This window comes from Cherax quadricarinatus, chromosome 47 (genome assembly GCF_038502225.1).
Source record: "Cherax quadricarinatus isolate ZL_2023a chromosome 47, ASM3850222v1, whole genome shotgun sequence".
Lineage (NCBI taxonomy): Eukaryota > Metazoa > Arthropoda > Malacostraca > Decapoda > Parastacidae > Cherax > Cherax quadricarinatus.
Window position 1 is genome coordinate 16,137,230 of NC_091338.1, and position 21,702 is coordinate 16,158,931.

At 39.2% G+C, this 21,702-nt stretch overlaps 1 protein-coding gene across 7 annotated transcripts in view; it reads left to right on the forward strand.

The window, feature by feature from the left end:
- LOC128696492 (dnaJ homolog subfamily C member 27) overlaps nucleotides 1–21,702 on the forward strand; it is a 77,995-nt gene that overhangs the window by 14,975 nt on the left and 41,318 nt on the right. For 4 of the 7 annotated variants that reach the window (XM_053787744.2, XM_053787745.2, XM_070094716.1 and 1 more), the window contains exons 3-4: nucleotides 8,054–8,179; nucleotides 8,374–8,526. In XM_053787744.2, coding sequence (XP_053643719.1) covers nucleotides 8,105–8,179; nucleotides 8,374–8,526 — 228 coding nt within the window. In that variant the 5' untranslated portion in view covers nucleotides 8,054–8,104. The remainder of the gene's footprint in view (nucleotides 1–8,053; nucleotides 8,180–8,373; nucleotides 8,527–21,702) is intronic. The other 3 variants (XM_053787748.2, XM_053787749.2, XM_070094717.1) reach the window with 1 other exon arrangement.

Here is a 21,702-nt window from a genome sequence, read left to right on the forward strand (position 1 = left end):
GTGAAGGACTGAAACCTGAACAAGTGTTTAATTGTGATGAAACAGGCCTGTTTTGGAAGAAAATGCCAAGCAGGACCTACATCACTCAGGAGGAAAAGGCACTCCCAGGACATAAGCCTATGAAAGACAGGCTTACTCTGTTGATGTGTTCTAATGCTAGTGGTGATTGCAAAGTGAAGCCTTTATTAGTGTATCACTCAGAAACTCCCAGAGTTTCAGGCAAAAGAATATCCTCAAGGCTAATTTGTGTGTGCTGTGGAGGGCAAACATTAAGGCATGGGTCACTAGGGACTTTTTCTATGACTGGTTACACCAAGCATTTGCCCCCAATGTGAAAGATTACCTAACTAAAAAGAAATTAGACCTTAATTGCCTCCTGGTGTTAGACAGTGCTCCTGGTCATCCTACAGACGTGGCAGAGTGACTTTATGGGGACATGAGCTTCATTAAGGTGAAGTTTTTGCCTCCTAATACCACTCCTCTCCTGCAGCCCATGGACCAGCAGGTTATTGCAAACTTCAAAAAACTGTACACAAAAGCTCTGTTTGAAAGGTGCTTTGTAGTGACCTCAGAAACTCAATTGACTCTTAAGAGAGTTTTGGAGAGATCACTTTAATATCCTCAATTGTGTAAACCTTATTGGTAAGGCTTGGGAGGGAGTGACTAAGAGGACCTTGAACTGTGCTTGGAAGAAACTGTGGCCAGAATGTGTAGACCAAAGGGATTTTGAAGGGTTTGAGGCTAACCCTGGGAATCCTATGCCAGTTGAGGAATCCATTGTGGCATTGGGAAAGTCCTTGGGGTTGGAGGTTAGTGGGGATGATGTGGAAGAGTTGGTGGAGGAGGACAATGAAGAACTAACCACTGATGAGCTGCTAGATCAACTTCAACAGCATGAGGTCAGACCTGAGGAAACTGGTTCGGAGGAGGGGAGAGAGAAATTGAAGAAGTTGCCTACTTCAAAGATTAAGGAAATGTGTGGAATGTGGCTTAAAGTGCAAACCTTTATGGATGAAAATCACCCTAACACAGCTATTGCAAGCCGTGCTGGTGACTATTACACTGACACTGTTGTGGAACACTTTAGGAAAGTCATAAAGGAACGAGAGGTACAAGCCACTATGGACAGATATGTTGTGCGACAGAAGTCCAGTGACTCTGAAGCTGGTCCTAGTGGCATTAAAAGAAGAAGGGAAGTAACCCCAGAAAAGGACTTGAGACCTCAAGTCTTAATGGAAGGGGATTCCCCTTCTAAACACTAAGACTCTCTCCTCCTCCCATCCCATCAATCATCACCAGATCTTCAATAAAGGTAAGTGTCATGTAACTGTGCATGCCTTTTTCAGTTTGTGTGTATTAAAATTAATATTTCATGTGGTAAATTTTTTTTTTTTCATACTTTGGGGTGTCTTGCACGGATTAATTTGATTTCCATTATTTCTTATGGGGAAAATTCATTCGCATAAAACGATAATTTCGCATAACAATGAGCTCTCAGGAACGGATTAATATCGTTCTGCGGGGGTCCACTGTATTGTAGATGGATTAATGAAAATGTCTATACAGTGGACCCTCGGTTATTGGCCGTTCCAGATATCGGCCAATTCGGTTTTCACCCTCTTTTTTTGGATGAAATTCTATCCCGGTTGTCGGCCGTTATTTCGGAGATCTGCCGTATTGGACGCTTCCACCTGCCGCTCCACTGCGTTCGTGAGTCAGTCTGGCTGTGTCTCTGGATGAGTGAGGAAGCCTCCACTCATTCATCCAAACATTTCGCTATAATCCATTGTTTTTTGTGGTTATTGATTGAGTGCAACTGCGAAATAAGCCACCATGAGCCCAAAGAAAGTTCCAAGTAAAGTTCCTTTGGTAAAGAAAGTGAGAAATGTGATGGAATTTAAGAAAGAAATTGTTGAAAAGTATGAGAGTGGTGTACATGTGCTTGAGCTTGCCAGGATGTATGGGAAATCCAAATCAACAATCACTTCCATCCTGGCAAAGAAAGTAGAAATCACAGAAGCTAATGTTGCGAAAGGGGTAAATGTGTTAACAAAACGAAGGTCACCAATAATCAAAGGTGTGGAGAAGTTATTGTTGGTGTGGATCAACGAAAAACAATTAGCGGGAGATAGTGTTGTGGAGTTGATCATTTGTGAAAAAGCAAGGCAGTTGCATGTGGATCTCGTAAAGAAAATGCCTGGAACGAGTGCTGCTCTTAGTGAATTTCAGGCCAGCAAAGGCTGGTTTGAGAGATTTAAGAAACGTAGTGGCATACACAGTGTTGTAAGACATGGCGAGGCTGCAAGTTCTGACAAATGTGAGGCCAAAGCATTTGTTGATGAGTTCAAGTGGTACGTAGAGGCTAAAGGATTCCTCCTTCAACAAGTGTTCAGTTGTGATGAAATGGGCCTCTTTTGGAAGAAAATGCCAAAGAGGACTTATATCACACAGGAGGAAAAGGCACTGCCAGGACACAAGCTTATGAAAGACAGGCTTACTCTTTTGTTCTGTGGTAACGCTAGTGGGGATTTCAAAGTGAAGCCTTTACTGGTGTATCACTCTGAAAATCCCAGAGTGTTCAAGAAAATGTTGTCAAGAGTAAATTGTGTTTGTTGTGGAAAGCTAATTATAAGGCATGGGTCACAAGGCACATTTTCATTGACTGGGTCCATGAAATGTTTGGCCCGAGTGTGAAAAACTACCTCCAGAAAAATAAATTGCCACTCAAGTGTCTCTTGGTACTGGACAGTGCTCCTGCTCATCTTCCGAACTTGGTAGACCAATTGTCTCTGGAGTTAAGTTTTATAACAGTGAAATTCTTGCCTCCTAACACCACTCCTCTCATCCAGCTCATGGGCCAGCAGGTCCATGGGCTGTTCAGTATGTTTTTTTTTTTTTTTTTTTTTTCAAATCGGCCATCTCCCACCGAGGCAGGGTGACCCAAAAAGAAAATACTTTTATCATCATTCAACACTTTCACCTCACTCACACATAATCACTGTTTTTGCAGAGGTGCCCAGAATACAACAGTTTAGAAGTATATACATATAAAAATACACAATATATCCCTCCAAACTGCCAATATCTCAAACCCCTCCTTTAGAGTGCAGGCATTGTACTTCCCATTTCCAGGACTCAAGTCCGGTTATATAAAATAACTGGTTTCCCCGATTTTTTTTTTTTTTTTTCAACAAGTCGGTCGTCTCCCACCGAATCCCTTCACTAAATATTACCCTGCTCACACTCCAACAGCTCATCAGGTCCCAAATACCATTTGTCTCTATTCACTCCTATCTAACACGCTGACGCATGCTTGCTGGAAGTCCAAACCCCTCGCCCACAACACCTCCTGTACCCCCTCCCTCCAACCTTTTCGAGGATGACCCCTACCCCACCTTCCTTCCCCTACAGATTTATACACTCTCCATGTCATTCTACTTTGATCCATTCTCTCTAAATGACCAAACCACCTCAAACCCTCTTCAGCCCTCTGACTAATACTTTTATTAACTCCACACCTCCTAATTTCCACACTCCGAATTTTCTGCATAATATTTACACCACACATTGCCCTTAGACAGGACATCTCCACTGCCTCCAACCGCCTCCTCGCTGCAGCATTTACAACCCAAGCTTCACGCCCATATAAGAGTGTTGGTACTACTATACTTTCATACATTCCCTTCTTTGCCTCCATAGATGACATCTTTTTCCTCCACATATACCTCAGTGCACCACTCACCTTTTTTCCTTCATCAGTTCTATGATTAATCTAATCCTTCATAAATCCATCTGCTGACATGTCAACTCCCAAATATCTGAAAACATTCACTTCTTCTATACTCCTCCCCAATTTGATATCCAATTTTTCTTTATGTAAATCATATGATGCCCTCATCACCTTACTCTTTTCTATGTTCACTTTCAACTTTCTACCTTTACACACACACCCAAATTCATCCACTAACCTTTGGAATTTTTCTTTAGAATCTCCCATAAGCACAGTATCATAAGCATAAAGTAACTGTGTCACTTCCCATTTTGTATTTAATTCCCCATAATTTAATCCCACCTCTCTCCCGAACATCCTAGCATTTACTTCTTTTACAACCCCATCTATAAATACAGTGGACCCTCGACCAGCGATGGCATCGATTAACGATAAATCTGACTAGCGATGCATTTTATCGCAAAAATTTCGCCTCGATTAGCACTAAAAAACTCGACCAACACCATTCGTTCCGTCTGAGACGCGTCCACTTCTGGCCAGTGTTTACAAGCCAGCCAGCCACCGCGGTCGCTTCCAAGCATACAATCGGAACATTTCCTATTATCACAGCCTTTTTAGTGATTGCACCTGCAAAATAAGTCACCATGGGCCCCAAGAAAGCTTCTAGTGCCAGCCCTACAGCAAAAAGGGTGAGAATTACTATGGATATGAAGAAAGAGATCATTGCTAAATATGAAAGTGGAGTGCATGTCTCCGAGCTGGCCAGGTTGTACACAAAACCCCAATCAACCATCGCTACTATTGTGGCCAAGAAAACGGCAATCTAGGAAGCTGTTCTTGCCAAAGGTGCAACTATGTTTTCGAAACTGAGGTCGCAAGTGATAGAAGATGTTGAAAGACTGTTATTGGTATGGATAAACGAAAAACAGATAGCAGGAGATAGCATCTCTCAAGCGATCATATGTGAAAAGGCTAGGAAGTTGCATGACGATTTAATTAGAAAAATGCCAGCAACTAGTGGTGATGTGAGTGAATTTAAGGCCAGCAAAGGTTGGTTTGAGAGATTTAAGAATCGTAGTGGCATACATAGTGTGATAAGGCATGGTGAGGCTGCCAGTTTGGACCAAAAAGCAGCTGAAAAATATGTGCAGGAATTCAAGGAGTACATAGACAGTGAAGGACTGAAACCTGAACAAGTGTTTAATGGTGACACTGACAATGTTGTGAAACACTTTAGGAATGTCATAAAGGAACGGGAGGTACAGGCCTCTATGGGCAGATATGTTGTGCGACAGAGGTCCAGTGACTCTCAAGCTGGTCCTAGTGGCATTAAAAGAAGAAGGGAAGTAACCCGGAAAAAGGACTTGCCACCTCAAGTCCTAATGGAAGGGGATTCCCCTTCTAAACACTAAGACCATCAACACACTCCCCTCTTCCCATCCCATCAATCATCACCAAATCTTCAATAAAGGTAAGTGTCATGTAACTGTGCATGTCTTCTTCAGTTTGTGTGTATTAAAATTAATATTTCATGTGTTAAATTTTTTTTTTTCAATACTTTTGGGTGTCTTGCACGGATTAATTTGATTTCCATTATTTCTTATGGGGAAAATTAACTTGACTAACGATTATTCTGACTAACGATGAGCTCTCAGGAATGGATTAATAGCGTTAGTCGAGGGTCCACTGTATATTAAACAACCATGGTGACATTACACATCCCTGTCTAAGACCTACTTTTACCGGGTAGTAGTCTCCCTCTCTTCTACACACCCTAACCTGAGCCTCACTATCCTCATAAAAACTCTTTACAGCATTTAGTAACTTACCACCTATTCCATATACTTGCAACATCTGCCACATTGCTCCTCTATCCACTCTATCATATGCTTTTTCTAAATCCATAAATGCAATAAAAACTTCCCTACCTTTATCTAAATACTGTTCACATATATGCTTCAATGTAAACACTTGATCTACACATCCCCTACCCACTCTAAAACCTCCTTGCTCATCCACAATTCTACATTCTGTCTTACCTCTAATTCTTTCAATAATAACCCTACCGTATACTTTTCCTGGTATACTCAGTAAACTTATTCCTCTATAATTTTTGCAATCTCTTTTTGTCCCCCTTCCCTTTATATAAAGACACTATACATGCTCTCCGCCAATCCCTAGGTACCTTCCCCTCTTTCATACATTTATTAAACAAAAATACCAACCACTCCAACACTATGTCCCACCCTGCTTTTAATATTTCTGTCATGATCCCGTCAGTTCCAGCTGCTTTACCCCCTTTCATTCTACGTAATGCCTCACGCACCTCCCCCACACTCACATCCTGCTCTTCTTCACTCCTAAAAGATGGTATACATCCCTGGCCAGTGCATGAAATTACCGCCTCCCTTTCTTCGTTGACATTTAAAAGTTAATCAAAATATTCTCGCCATCTACCCAATACCTCCATCTCCCCATCTACTAATGCCCCTACTCTGTTTTTAACTGACAAATCCATTCATTCCTTAGGCTTTCTTAACTTGTTTAACTCACTCCAAAATTTTTTCTTATGTTCATTAAAATTTCTTGACAGTGCCTTTCCCACTCTATCATCCACTCTCCTTTTGCACTCTCTTCACCTTTCTTTTACTCTCCATATACTTTACTCTTCTTGTAACACTTCTGCTTTGTAAATACCTCTCATAAGCTACCTTTTTCTCTTTTATCACACCCTTTACTTCATCATTCCACCAATCACTCCTCTTTCCTCCTGCACCTACCCTCCTGTAACCACAAATTTCTTCCCCACATTCTAATACTGCATTTTTAAAACTATTCCAACCTTCTTCAACCCCCTCACTACTCATACTTGCACCAGCCCACCTTTCTGCCAATAATTGGTTATATTTCACCTGAACTTCCTCCTCCCTTAGTTTATACACTTTCACCTCCCTCTTACTTCTTGTTGCCATTTTCCTCTTATCCCATCTACCTCTTACTCTAACTGTAGCTACAATTAGATAATGATCCGATATATCAGTTGCCCCTCTATAAATGTGTACGTCCTGGAGCCTACCCATCAACCTTTTATCCACTAATACATAATCTAACAAACTACTTTCATTATGTGCTATATCATACCTTGTATATTTATTTATCCTCTTTTTCATAAAATATGTATTACTTATTACTTATTACTGAAGGGGGGTTGTTAATGTTGCAGTTTAAAAACTGTAGTGTAAAGCACCCTTCTGGCAAGACAGTGATGGAGTGAATGATGGTGAAAGTTTTTCTTTTTCGGGCCACCCTGCCTTGGTGGGAATCGGCCAGTGTGATAATAATAATATTACCAAACCTCTTTCTACATATAGCTCAATTAAAGGCTCCCCATTTTCATTTACCCCTGGCACCCCAAATTTACCTACTACTTCCTCCACATTATTTTTACCCACTTTAGCATTAAAATCCCCAACCACAAGTACTCTCACACTTGGTTCAAAACTCCCCACGCATTCACTCAACATTTCCCAAAATCTCTCTCTCTCCTCTATACTTCTCTCTTCCCCAGGTGCATATATGCTTACTATAACCCACTTCTCAGTATGGTTATCCCTTTCAAATAACTCAGTGTTTACTTGTTCTTGCTTGTTAGTTGACTTTAATAATTATTGTTTTTTTGTAAAAGCGTTCCTTACATGTAAAGGAATGGAGAGTAATTCACTTAGGCTACTCTACCTTGAGTATGCTATATGGCCCATATGGGTTTAGCACTTTCCCATGAAGATAATAATATTCTACCATTAAATAAAAAAAAAATCATATTTTGCAATTTATTAATCTCTTGAGTTTTTCAAGCATTTTCATGGAATATAAAATTAAGCTATTTTTGGCTACAAAGCATTAATTGGATTGAAAATGAGTGATGTTAGTGCTGTTGGTCTATAATTGTTTGCTGTTGCTTTATTGCTACACTGTACTTTCATAAAGTGGGCCTATAAGAATATTGGTATGTGTGTAAATTGTCTTTTTTTTTTTTTTTTACTCGGCATACACTACTATACACACTATTTGTGTTAGTTTATTTACCTTAACACTTAGTATGTACTATATAATTCTCCTTAACATGCTTTGATACTGTTCATTAGGGACAGTATTAGTTCTTTTTAATAAACATTTTGAAAAAATATTTTTGAGAATTACATAATACAGGTTTATATTTTTAGTGTCAGACTAGCTGACCTTATTGCCCTTACTTTTGTGTTTCTATTTACAGAATTTGTTCCTACCTAAAAGATCTGTACAAAATGCCTTGTTTTTCTTCAGGTTACAAAAAAGTTGCTATAAAAGGAGATATTAATGTAAACTTAGTCAGTCATGGATAGTCGTAATGGATCAAAGCATATCTCAAGAATTCGCATCTTGAGCCTTGGTAACCCTGGAGTGGGCAAGGTAATAATTCTCATTATTACTGAGTGTAAATATGATTGTTTTGATGTTTAAAATCTAACACTTTAAGCAGTATGTAATTTTTTGAATTATTTTTTTATTTTAACTACATATTGTTTCAAATTTTTTTGAGAAAATTATGACAGAAGATTTTTTTATAAATAATAATTGTTTCACTACAGTGTTTTATTTTTCAGAGCTGCCTGATAAAGAGATACTGTGAAAATCGTTTTGTTAGCAAATATATACCTACCGTTGGTATTGACTATGGTTCAACAACTGTCGATGTTGATGGCCGTAAAATCTCTGTGCACTTCTTTGACACTTCTGGTAGCCCATTATTTGAAGAGGTATGTACGTATATCTATATGTGCAATACTTTGGTCATGGTAATGACGGCAAGTAATTCACATAATACTATATTATTACTAAATACGTAATGTCTTTAAATTAGCAATCATTTGTATTTCTGGATAGCTTTTTCTACTATAGAGTACTGTACAGTGTTTGAGCATTCTGTACAGAGTGCCTTGAGTGCTGTAGTCATTATTCATTGCTTACCTTTGATATACCTTTGAAGAATTTCGAGAGTATATCTACTCTCTGAGCCCGGCCATGGGCCAGGCTTGTCTGGTGCTTGCCTGGTCAACCAGGCTGTTGCTGCTGGAGGCCCGCTGCCCCACATATCCATCACAGCCTGGTTGATCTGGCACCTGGTGAAGTTACTTTTCTAGTTTCCTCTTGAAGGCTTCAACACTTGTTCCAGCAGTGTTTCTGATATCTTCTGGTAAGATGTTGAAAAGTCTGGGGCCCCGGATGTTGATACAGTGTTCCCTTATTGTCCCCACCGCACCCATGCTCCTCACTGGGTTTATTTTACACTTTCTCCCATATCTCTCAGTCCAGTATGTTGTTATGGCAGTGTGCAGATTTGGGACCAAGCCCTCGAGTACCTTCCAGGTATATATTTTCATGTACCTCTTTTTCCTCTGCTCCAGTGAGTACATGTTCAAGACTTGCAGGCATTCCCAGTAGTTTAGGTGCTTTACTGGCTCAATGTGAGCCGTAAACGATCTCTGTATTTGTTCCAGCTCCGATATTTCTCCTGCCCTGAACGGGGCCGTCAGCACTGAGCAATATTCTAAGTGAGGGAGCACTAGCGATTTGAAGAGTGTCACCATCGGCATTGTTTCCCTTGTTTTGAAAGTTCTCAATACCCATCCAGTCATTTTCCTGGCTGTCGTGATCTTTGTCTTGTTATGGTCTTTAGAAGAAAGGTCAGCTGACATAATTATTCCTAGGTCTTTTACGTGTTCCTTACATTCTATTTGGTGACCCTCTTGAGTTTTGTATATAGTGCTCCTTTTGAGTTCTTCATTCTTTCCATACCTAAGCAGCTGGAACTTATCACCATTGAATGTCATGTTGTTTTCCACTGCCCACTGGAAAACTCTGTTTGTCTTCCTGTACTTTTTCAGTGTCCTCTACCATACTGACTTTCATCTGCAAATGATGATACAAAAATGTGCCGGGTGTTTTTATCTATGTCTGCTATGAGGATGAGGAACAGTAGAGGTGCCAGGACAGTGCCTTGGGGCACTGAGCTTTTGACCTCGCTGATGCTGGATCTTGTCCTGTTCACTACCACTTTTTGTGTTCTATGTGTTAGGAAACCGAAAATCCATCTGCCTACCTTCCCCGTAATGACCATGGCCTTCATTTTGTGTGCTATCACTCCATGATCGCATTTGTCAAATGCCTTTGCAAAATCTTTGTAAATCACATCTGCATTTTGGTCGTCTTCCAGTGCCTCCGTAATTCTGTCATAATGGTTCAGCAGCTATGACAGACATGATCGTCCTGCTCTAAAACCATGCTGGTTTGGGTTATGTTGGTTGTGCTGGTCCATGAAATTTGTAACCTGCCATCTCATCTTTCGAAGATTTTTATGATGTGAGAGGTTAGGGCTACTGGTCTGTAATTTTTAGCTAGTGCTCTACTACCTCCCTTGTGCAAAGGAGTTATGTCTGCACTCTTTAAGGCCTCCGGTATTTCACCTAGATCTAAGCTCTTTGCTCATCATTGTTACAATCTCAAATTTACAGGAAGCTCTCAGATTTATCCGTACCCTTCATTTGTAACTAAAAAATCATTGAGCATGAAAATGCAGGGACAAATTTAGCGTCCTAATTTGTACATGATTTAGCCAGTGTATGTGGAAGGTCCAGTGTCTCCACTCTGAAGGAAGGGTGGAGGTATGTTGGCAGATCCTTTTGATATTAGATGGAATATTGGGCAGACATATCCTCATTTCTTCCTCGACTAATTGTAGCCTTTTCCTCGTTAATTTTTATGTTTGTAGAAATGGTGACTTATAGAAATTTACTTTCCCATCATAATGCCCCTTGACTTAATGTTAATCATGCACAGTGGAACCTTGACTTATGAGTTTAATCCGTTCCGTGGCCTAGCTCATAACTCAATTTACTCGTATGTCAAATCAATTTTCCTTATTTAAATTAATTGAAAAGCCATTAATCTGTACCTGCACTCTGGAGACAAGACAAAATACTTAAATACGACAGCTTATTTATCTATCACAATTCATCTTACATAATAAACAATATAATTAACACAGAAACATGATATATACTTTAGAATGAATAAAATAGACCATAATATGGTGTCAGAGGCAGCGGCGGAAGCATCCGCCATTTCCTGTCCAACTTTGACTATAGTATCTTCCTGTGCTTTTATTGTAAGAGAAAACAGAGTATTTGTGAGGCTAACTACAGTAGATCACTAGTTTTCTAAGGAAAACACTGAAAATATAGTGTATATAAAACATAATAAATCATAATACACTACAGAATGTAAAGAAATATTAAACTGTTTATATAAAATGTATATGTACTTGGAGCATAGATGGTAACTCATAAAATTTATTTTATTACTAAACTTAACTGATACAATCTGTTTTGTTTAATCGTTGAACTTTAATGATACAACTTGTTTTGTTTAACTTTTCACTTCTTTCACTTGTTTTTACTTTTCACTGATTTTTGGCTTTTTCTCAACGCTCTTCTCACTTTCCTCTGCAGGACATTTCAATAAAAACCTGTCCAAGGAGGTTTGTTTCAGCCTCCCTTTCAGAATGTTTTGGAAATGTGTTAGGCAAGTGTCATTAAATAGCTCTGATGCACGACCAATTGCAACTTTCTGTGGGTGTTTTCTTTCAATAAACTCTGAGAGTTTCTCCCAGATTCCCAGCATTTCCTTTATGTCACTGGCAGAGATAACCTCCTCCACATCTGCCTCCTCCGTGGTACGAATGTCCTTCAAAACTTCATGATGCTGCTGCATGTGTAGTTCGTCTAACTCCTCCGTTGTCAGCTCCTCGGAGTGCTCCTTGATGAGCTCGTTCACATCTTCATCCACCTCCATGCCCATGGACTTTCCGAGGGACACAATCTCATCTACCACTTCTGCTTTGGGTTCAAATCCTTTGAAGTCCCTTTGAGACACAATCTCAGGCCACAGCTTCTTCCACACAGAGGTCAAGGTCCTCCTTGTAACACCCTGCTAGGCCAGGCATATCACGATGTTATAGTGGTCCTTCCAGAACTATCAAAGAGTCGAGTTTGTGTTCTCCGTCACGTCAAAGCAGCGGTGGGACAGATGCTTGGTGAAGAGCTTCTTGAAATTAGAAATCACCTGCTGGTCCATGGGCTGCAAGATAGGGGTGGTGTTGGGTGAAAGGAAGAGAACCATAATAAACTTGAACTCTTCAAGGATGTCATCTTCAAGGTTCAGTGGGTGAGCAGGTGCATTGTCCAGGACGAGAAGGGCTTGCAGGGGTAGGTTAATTTCCTGGAGATACTTCTTAATGGCAGGACCAAATATCAGGTTTTCCCACTCCACAAAGAACTGCCTGGTGACCCATACCTTCGGGTTTGCCCTCCACATAACCTGCAGTTTTTCTTTTAGAATCTTAAGCAACTCAAAGGCTCTGGGGTTTTCCAAATGATATACCAGCAGTGGCTTGATCTTGCAGTCGCCACTCGCACTGGCACACAATGCAAGGGTTAACCTATTCTTCATGGGTTTGTGGCCTGGCATCTTCTTCTCCTCTGCAGTTATGTAAGTCCTCCCTGGCATCTTCTTCCAGAAGAGCCCTGTCTCGTCACAGTTGAAGATGTGCAGAGGGATGTATCCTTTAGCTGCTATCACTTCTGCAAAAGTTTTGAGGAAATCCTCAGCTGCCTTCACATCAGAGCTCACTCCCTCACCATGCCTGTTGACAGAGTGAATGCTGGCCCTCCTTTTAAAATTGTCAAACCAGCCCCGACTGGCTTTAAACGACTTTTCCAGTGCCTTGTCCGCTGAAATGCCTGGGGTTTGCTGTAGCAAATCAGCGTAAATGCCTCGTGCCTTCTCACAGATGATACCCTCAGTCACGGTATCTCCTGCGAGCTGCTTCTTTCTCAACCACGTCAGCAGCAGCTTCTCCCTCTTTTCATGGACAGAGGTTCACAGCTTAGAAATTATCGTAACGCCATTGGCTGGCACTGTAGCCTTTATCGACTCCTGCTGCTTTAGTATCGTACATATAGTAGATGTACTTCGTTGGTATTGTCTGGCTAAATCCAGAACTCGTGCACCTTGCTTATGTTTATTTATGATTTCATGCTTTAACCATTTGGGGGTCGCCAGGCCCTCTCAGAGACTTGTTCTCAGGGTTGCCAAAATTTAAAAAAAAAAAAAAAAAATTTCTCATGAAAAGATAGATGATCTTTTCCCAATCATAATGACACCAAAAGTATGAAATTTGATGGAAAACTAACAGAATTATGCTCTCGTGAAGTTAGCGGTCTCGACGATGTTTACGCATTGGTGATTTTGCCCACTTTGAGCCCTATTTTCGGCCAATTCCAGTGTACTAGTCGACAAAAATCATAACTATTTCGCTAGAACTTCATTTTTTCTATTCTATCGAATGAGTACAAGAAACCACCCATTTACCGATTTCAACTATCCAATAAAGCGGTCAGAATTTAGCAATTTTGCCAATTTCACACAAATTTCAAAAGATGCCAATTTCCAAATAGGGTCCAGAATAAACAAGAAAGACATTCCTGGCACTAAAATAACAAGTTCTTTGTTCGTTAGTGACATCCCCAGGCCCCTCTTATATTTATTTGGCTTTCCACTTTGAATTTTTATTCTTACAAAAAATAGAAGATTTAGTTTTATGCAGACTACTGCATTAGTGTAGAAATGGTATAAATAATATCAGCGCACATGTGAAAGAATATTAGACTCGCCATTTGACGTGTGTTGGACGCTTGGCATGATTTGTTTACTTTTGAACTTTGGTAAAAATCGAACATTTCTGCTGCTTTGAGCTCAATTTCAAGGTACTTTTCATTGTAAAACCAATCAAAATCATCTCAATTTCTATAAAATGAGCCCAAGAAAACTAAAATACAACAATAAATACCATACGAAAATACAGTGCAAAGTCGCTGTTTTATTCCAAAAACACAAAGTTTTTTTTTCTCTCATTACGCACTGTGTGCTGCAGGATTTTTTTTATACTGCGCACACTGACCACATAGACCCATTCTTTCATATGTAGGCCTACCAGCTTTCTCTCACTAGATTTGAGGGCACTAGAATTTAGGCATACAGGAAGGCCCCGCTTTACGGCGTTTCACTTTACGGCGTTCCGCTAATACGGACATTTCAAATTATGACCAAAACTCACTATACGGCTCCCCCCACCTGACTTTCTAATACGGTCACCGTGCCCCACCCTGTTTGTTTACATTCTCCATGAGCTCAGTAAGCACTAAGTCTCTCCATTTTGTCTGGAAACTCCAAAATTTCAAATGTTTTTAAAAGTTATTTCATATTTTATATATACTCTGATAATTATACTTATGTATACCTGTACCTAAATAAACTTACATACATCGAGTCATTTAAATGTCGTATATTACGTTAATATACACATTTTCATTAATCCATCCATGATATTTTTTTCAAAATTATATAATAAACACGATGCATAACATATAAATAAGATAAATACACCCCACAGTAGAATAAATAAACAAATGTGAGATGTCGTAGCAGACGACTTGCACAAGTGGTGATAATAACAATACTGAGTCTCATTAAATGTCGTATATTACGGTAATATACACATTTTCATTAATCCATCCATGATATTTTTTTCAAAATCATATAATAAACACGATGCATAACATATAAATAAGATAAATACACCCCACAGTAGAATAAATAAACAAATGTGAGATGTCGTAGCAGACGACTTGCACAAGTGGTGATAATAACAATACCGAGTCTCATTAAATGTCGTATATTACGGTAATATACACATTTTCATTAATCCATCCATGATATTTTTTTCAAAATTATATAATAAACACGATACATAACATAAAAAGATGATAAATACACCCCACAATAGAATAAATAAACATAAATATAAGATGTGGGAGCCACATAACTTGTACAAGTGACGCCAAGAATAACATTTTCTCTAATCTAACATAAGAGTAAATGTGTTACTGGGGGTAACTGTAGAAAATTATTCCTTTCGTATGTATGTAAGTAAGTTTATTCAGGTATACACAAATACAGTTACATAGATTATCATACATAACAACATACGTGTAGAGAACCTAGGATAACCCAAAAAAGTCAGTGTGACTTATTTCCATTGCCTTCACTCAGAGCTTCATTTCTTCTCAAAATGATGTTACATGAGAATGGGAGTGTTCTTCTTTATTAATTCTACCGTATCAATGTAGAGACAACCTGTACACAATGTAACTTGTACACAAACCAGACGTGTACACTTCGTTTGTTTACAAAACTTACCTTCGCCTGGTTTGTTTACATAACTGCGCCTGCCCCCTCTCATGTATTCATTCTTTCTCTCTCTCATTTATTCGTTTTATCTCATTTACTTACTCCTGACCCTACATTAAGACTACAAATATTTTAAGGTAAGTAATGAGTGAACTGTATATACATTTTATCGCTCTGGGATGCTTAAATATCATAGAATAGTATGTGTGGGTGGGGTGGCCTGGTGAGGCTATTACAATACATACCACACTTGATTTCTTACAATAAATACTACTTGTCTCACCCTAGATTAAGACTATAAATATTTTAAGGTAAGTAATGAGTGCACTATGTGTGTATTGTACCTTTTTATTGTTTTTTGATGCCTGGTTCTATTGCTAACTTAATATATGTTAGTGTAAACTTGTTATCTAGTGTTTGTATGCATTTATAAGTGGAAAAAAAGGGTGTTCCACTTTACGGCGATTTCCGCTTTACGGCGGTAGCCTGGAACCTAACCCGCCGTATAAGTGGGGCCTTCCTGTACTAATACGTCAAAAACCCTGGGGCGTATGCCGTACTAGTACGGCCGAAACCCCCAAAGGGTTAATTCCATGGAAATCATCGTCTTTTTCTTCTCAGGACTGTCCTTTGCACTTATTTTCTTATGACCCATGGTTAGAAAAAGAAATTTGGCCAAATAACTTAAAAAAAAATGCAAGCGAGACAAGAGAACTGCTCCTACAGCGATGTAAACACGTGTTCTGCTTACCGGATGTTTTGGAATCAGCTGTGCCAACTAGCGGCAGCATTCTGAATCATTATTACGTACATTTTATGTACTATTATTATTATTATTATTATTAATTTAAGGAACTGAAGCTCTATTGTTATTGTAATAATTTTTATTATAATTTTTTTTTTTTTCAACAAGTCGGCCGTCTCCCACCGAGGCAGGGTGACCCAAAAAAGGAAGAAAATCCCCAAAAAGAAAATACTTTCATCATCATTCAACACTTTCACCACACTCACACATTATCACTGTTTTTGCAGAGGTGCTCAGAATACAACAGTTTAGAAGCATACACATATAAAGATACACAACATATCCCTCCAAACTGCCAATATCCCAAACCCCTCCTTTAAAGTGCAGGCATTGTACTTCCCATTTCCATGACTCAAGTCCGACTATATGAAAATAACCAGTTTCCCTGAATCCCTTCACTAAATATTACCCTGCTCACACTCCAACAGATCGTCAGGTCCCAAGTACCATTCGTCTCCATTCACTCCTATCTAACACGCTCACGCACGCTTGCTGGAAGTCCAAGCCCCTTGCCCACAAAACCTCCTTTACCCCCTTTCTCCAACCCTTATAGGACGACCCCTACCCCGCCTTCCTTCCCCTTTAGATTTATATGCTTTCCATGTCATTCTACTTTGATCCATTCTCTCTAAATGACCAAACCACCTCAACAACCCCTCTTCAGCCCTCTGACTAATACTCTTATTAACTCCACACCTTTTCCTAATTTCCACACTCCGAATTTTCTGCATAATATTTACACCACACATTGCCCTTAAACAGGACATCTCCACTGCCTCCAACCGTCTCCTCGCTGCTGCATTTACCACCCAAGCTTCACACCCATATAAGAGTGTTGGTACTACTATACTTTCATACATTCCCTTCTTTACCTCCAGAGATAACGTTTTTTGACTCCACATATACCTCAACGCACCACTCACCTTTTTTCCCTCATCAATTCTATGATTAACCTCATCCTTCATAAATCCATCCGCCGACACGTCAACTCCCAAGTATCTGAAAATTATCTGAATATTATAATTATTATTATTAATAATAATTTAGGGAACTGAAGCTCTTTATTATTATAATAATCATTTTTATTATTTCTCCATAGGGAAGTGGAACAGAATTCTTCCTCCATAAGCCATGCGTGTCGTAAGAGGCGACTAAAATGCCAGGAGCAAGGGGCTAGTAACCCCTTCTCCTGTATACATGTATATTATTATATTTAAAAGGCGAAACTTTCGTTTTTCCTTTTGGGCCACCCCGCCTCAGTGGGAAATGGCTGGTGCATTGAAAGATAGATAGATTTCTATTATTATTATTTTTATTATTATTCTTATAATTATTAATTTAGGAATCTAGAGCACAGATCCAGTTCCCTAGATCAAGAGCCCCTCACCAGCATCAAGGAACCTTGACACTGGTGAGGGGCTCTTGATTTAGGGAATTGGATATGTACTCAAGTTCCCTAAATTAATAATAGTAATAATAATAATAATAATAATATTATTATTATTATTATTATTATTATTATTATTATTATTATTATTATTATTATTATTATTATTATTATTATTATTATTATTTTTTGTTTTTTTTTTTTTTTGTTTTTTATTTTTTTTTTTTTCAACAAGTCGGCCGAGAGCTTCAGAACAAAGCCAACTCAGTGCACTGTTTACCCTCGCTGTGGGAGCAGTTCTCTCATGTTTTGCTTAAATTTTTGACAGTCATTTGGCCAAATTTTGCTTTTCTAAGCATGGGTCCTAAGAAAGCAAGTATAAAGGACAGTGCTGAGAAGAAAAAGAGGATGATTTCCATGGAATTAAAGCATGAAATCATAGATAAACAAGAGAGGTGTCCTGGTTTTGGGTTGAGGGGGAAGTGGGGGGGGGAAAACTGGCTTGTAACTCAGAGCAAAAAATCGATGGAGCGACGGCTCATATCTCAAAAAACTCATACTTTGGGACACTCCTAAATCAAGGTTCAACTGTATTTACTGTTATACTATAATAGTTTATCATTTAATGACATTGTTTAAAAAATTATAACTTTTTTATCGTATTTAATTATACAGATACTAGTCAAAAAAACTGGGTGTTTTAATTATGATGAAGAAGCTAGGACAAAATTACTAACAATTTGGTGGCACCTCTGGGCACTATTAATGGCACATCAAGGTGCCGTGGCACCCTGGTTGAAAAACACTGCATTAGCCTGTACTGTATTGTACTTTGCAAATTGTGAGAAGCATTCTTCATGCAATTTATAAAATATTGGTATTACTGATTTAAACTTAAGATTTGTGTGTCTACTATTTTATCTGGCATGTATGTCTACATACAGTATATGCACACAATTTGGTATTCTGGTTGTATTTACAGTCCTGTATATTATGTTCACATTTTCTTTTATTTTTGTGGGTAGTGTATTAGGTAAGCTAATTTCTGATTATTATTTACAAATTTTCCATATTTTTTTTTTCTTTCAACATGTCATCCATCTCCCAAAGAGGCAGGGTGAACCCAAAAAGAAAGAAACACTTTCATACGATAGTTTAGATGTCACTCCAAACAACCAATATCCCAAACCCTCCTTTAAAGGGCAGGCATTGTACTTCCCACCTCCAATTTCAACTACAGCCTCTCCTCATTTAGCGATGTACTCGTTTGCCAACGCCTCAGGCTTATGACGGGATCTCTGACCAGCATGCATGCCTAAATAATGTATATTAGAGCTGATTTCCTCTATTCTGTTTATTACAATATACAGTACACTACTGTATAAACATTTAAAAATGTACCAGAAGTGTTATAAATGGTGCAAAGGTGACATTAAAACAATATCAAAAATAGTTGACACAAACCCACTACCATTATAGTATGCTCCTCACTTAGCGACGAATTCATTTACCCACGTGGTCTTAGGAATGAAACTCAGTCGTCAAGTGAGGAAAGGCTGTAATTATGTTGTAGGATAGTCAGGATTGCCATCTTATCACTATTGGTGCATGGTGACACATTCCATAAACTCGTATGGGAATATGAAGGGTTGTTAGTATATGAATTCTTACCAGCAAATATCATCCCTAGCAAGGGCACATTTTTTTTTAATTATACTACATCTATAGTTTTCCACCAAGGTAGGTTAATCACAAGAAAAAACTCATTCACCGAATGATGGTGTATGTGTTTCTTTTTTGGATCACTCTACTTTGGTGAGAAAAACCAGTGTGCAGGTTTTTACAGCACTTGACCATATGTAGTACAACTACATTATGTAAAAGCAAATTACTGTTCCACATATAGAGGACAACTGCAGAATCCATTATTTTCTTTTACCTGTATAAACCTTTGAAGGTTTTTCATTAACACTTCATGTAATGAAACTTGTCATCCCTGATGTGTGATATACTCACACTTCATTTTCTGAATCTTATGTAGCCAGGTAGGGAACAGATGTTTTTCATGTATTAACTCGATCATCCTCCACACAACCATAGATTATTGGGCAATTCAAGGTGAAATGAAATTAAATTTTGTATCATCCCTGCTTGACCTTTTGGTTATTACTAAGGATGACTTTTTCATGTATTTCACAATGATTAAGAAGACATATCCATTCTTGAATATATACCTATGCCTCTTCATTATAACTAATAAGAGAGTTAGTTATAAAATATGTTAAAATAGCATCAAGTAAAAAAACAGTAATGTAAGTATTGGAAAAGCATCTGATTTGATGAGAAGAAAGAAGTGTGTCATCTGTCCACCTGAAAGTGGCATTGAGTAGTGCAGAACCTTCATCTGTTTTATTTTGAAACCAGCAGTGTTCTAGACATGGCTGAGCAAAAAATAAATTTGGCAAACCTAGAAGTTCAAAATTTTTGCATGAATAGTTTTGCCAGCATTGCAGTGAAGTGTTGGAAAGGGCTGAAAGGTTTCACACAACTTAACCCTTTCACTGTTGGTACCGTATAGATACGTCTTACGAGCCAGTGTTGGTGACGTATTAATATGCCAACAATTCTAGCAGCTTCAAATTTAGGGGGAGAAAACTGGTAGACCTGCATGTGAGAGAATGGGTCTGCAAGATCAGTGTGCAGTATAAAAAAAATTGATGGGCCAGTGGTGCATTGTGGGAGTCCCATTTCAGTAGGCCTTGTTTATCATGCTTTGAGGTAAGATATACCTCTCTCCCCAGTGAATTGGGACTGTACTCTTCCCAAGTGATAGTTCTAACACAGATGGAAATGTCAGTGAAGATGAATTTCATGGTTTTGAGGAGTTTGTGACCAAAAGCAATGCCCAGGATACCAGAAATAGTGCTGAAAACCCAGACAACCATCAAACTAGGATAACCAAAAAAAGTCAGATGACTTAGTTCCATATGAGTGGTGGGGAAGACAGCATGCTTGTTGGGGAAGACGGTGTGGGTAATGGGTGGTGGTGGTGGTTTTGTGCAAGACAGGTATACAATACCGACAAGATGAAAGTTAAGACACTTGTGCAACATCTGGTTATCTTTATTGTAGACGTTTTGCCATCCAGTGGCTTTATCAATACAGATTCTTGGACATAATTAGAAAACAGAAGACCTATATACAAAAGATGAGGTAATCAGTCCCTTAGCCTTGGAGGTGGTGTTTACAGCACTTTGGTTGTAGAGATTCTGAAGCACAGGTAAGGAGACTGGTGCTTATATAGGCATCAGCAGATGAGGGCATAGTCACTTGTAGGCGGGATTCCCCAGTGGAAGTAGGTCCTACCCAAATTGATGGGTTAGTTGTAGAAGCCGTGACCTTCTTCACGGCTTCTACAACTAACCCATCAATTTGGGTAGGACCTACTGGCGCTTATATAGGCGTCAGCAGACAAGGGCATAGTCACTGGTAGGCGGGATTCCCCAGTGGCAGTAGGTCCTACCCAAATTGATGGGTTAGTTGTAGAAGCCGTGACCTTCTTCACGGCTTCTACAACTAACCCATCAATTTGGGTAGGACCTACTTCCACTGGGGAATCTCGCCTACCAGTGAATATGCCCTCGTCTGCTGATGCCTATATAAGAGCCAGTCTCCTTACCTGTGCTTCAGAATCTCTACAACCACGGTGCTGTAAACACCACCTCCAAGGCTGAGGGACTGATTACCTCATCTTTTGTATATAGTTCTTCTGTTTTCTAATTATGTCCAAGAATCTGTATTGATAAAGCCACTGGATGGCAAAACATCTACAATAAAGATAACCAGATGTTGCACAAGTGTCTTAACTTTCATCTTGTCGGTATTGTATACCTGTCTTGCACAACTTGTCAGGCACTGCAACATCATGGAATCTTGGTTCAGAGGACATCTACATGACCTTCTTCACGGCTTCTACAACTAACCCATCAATTTGGGTAGGACCTACTTCCACTGGGGAATCCCGCCTACCAGTGACTATGCCCTTGTCTGCTGACGCCTATATAAGGACCAGTCTCCTTACCTGTGCTTCAGAATCTCTACAACCACAGTGCTGTAAACACCACCTCCAAGGCTGAGGGACTGATTACCTCATCTTTTGTATATAGTTTTTCTGTTTTCTAATTATGTCCAAGAATCTGTATTGATAAAGCCACTGGATGGCGAAACGTCTACAATAAAGATAACTAGATGTTGCGGTGGTGGTTTTGTAGAGTCATTTGACATCAGCCATGGCGCTTTCAGCACAGTAACAACAAAGGCTACCTCCACCCATCCACACACAAACAACCTTCCACGGGTTGTAGCAGCTCTAGAAATGTGTCCAGTGAATCTGGAGTGTGAGCAGGGTAATATTTAGTGAAGGGATTTAGGGAA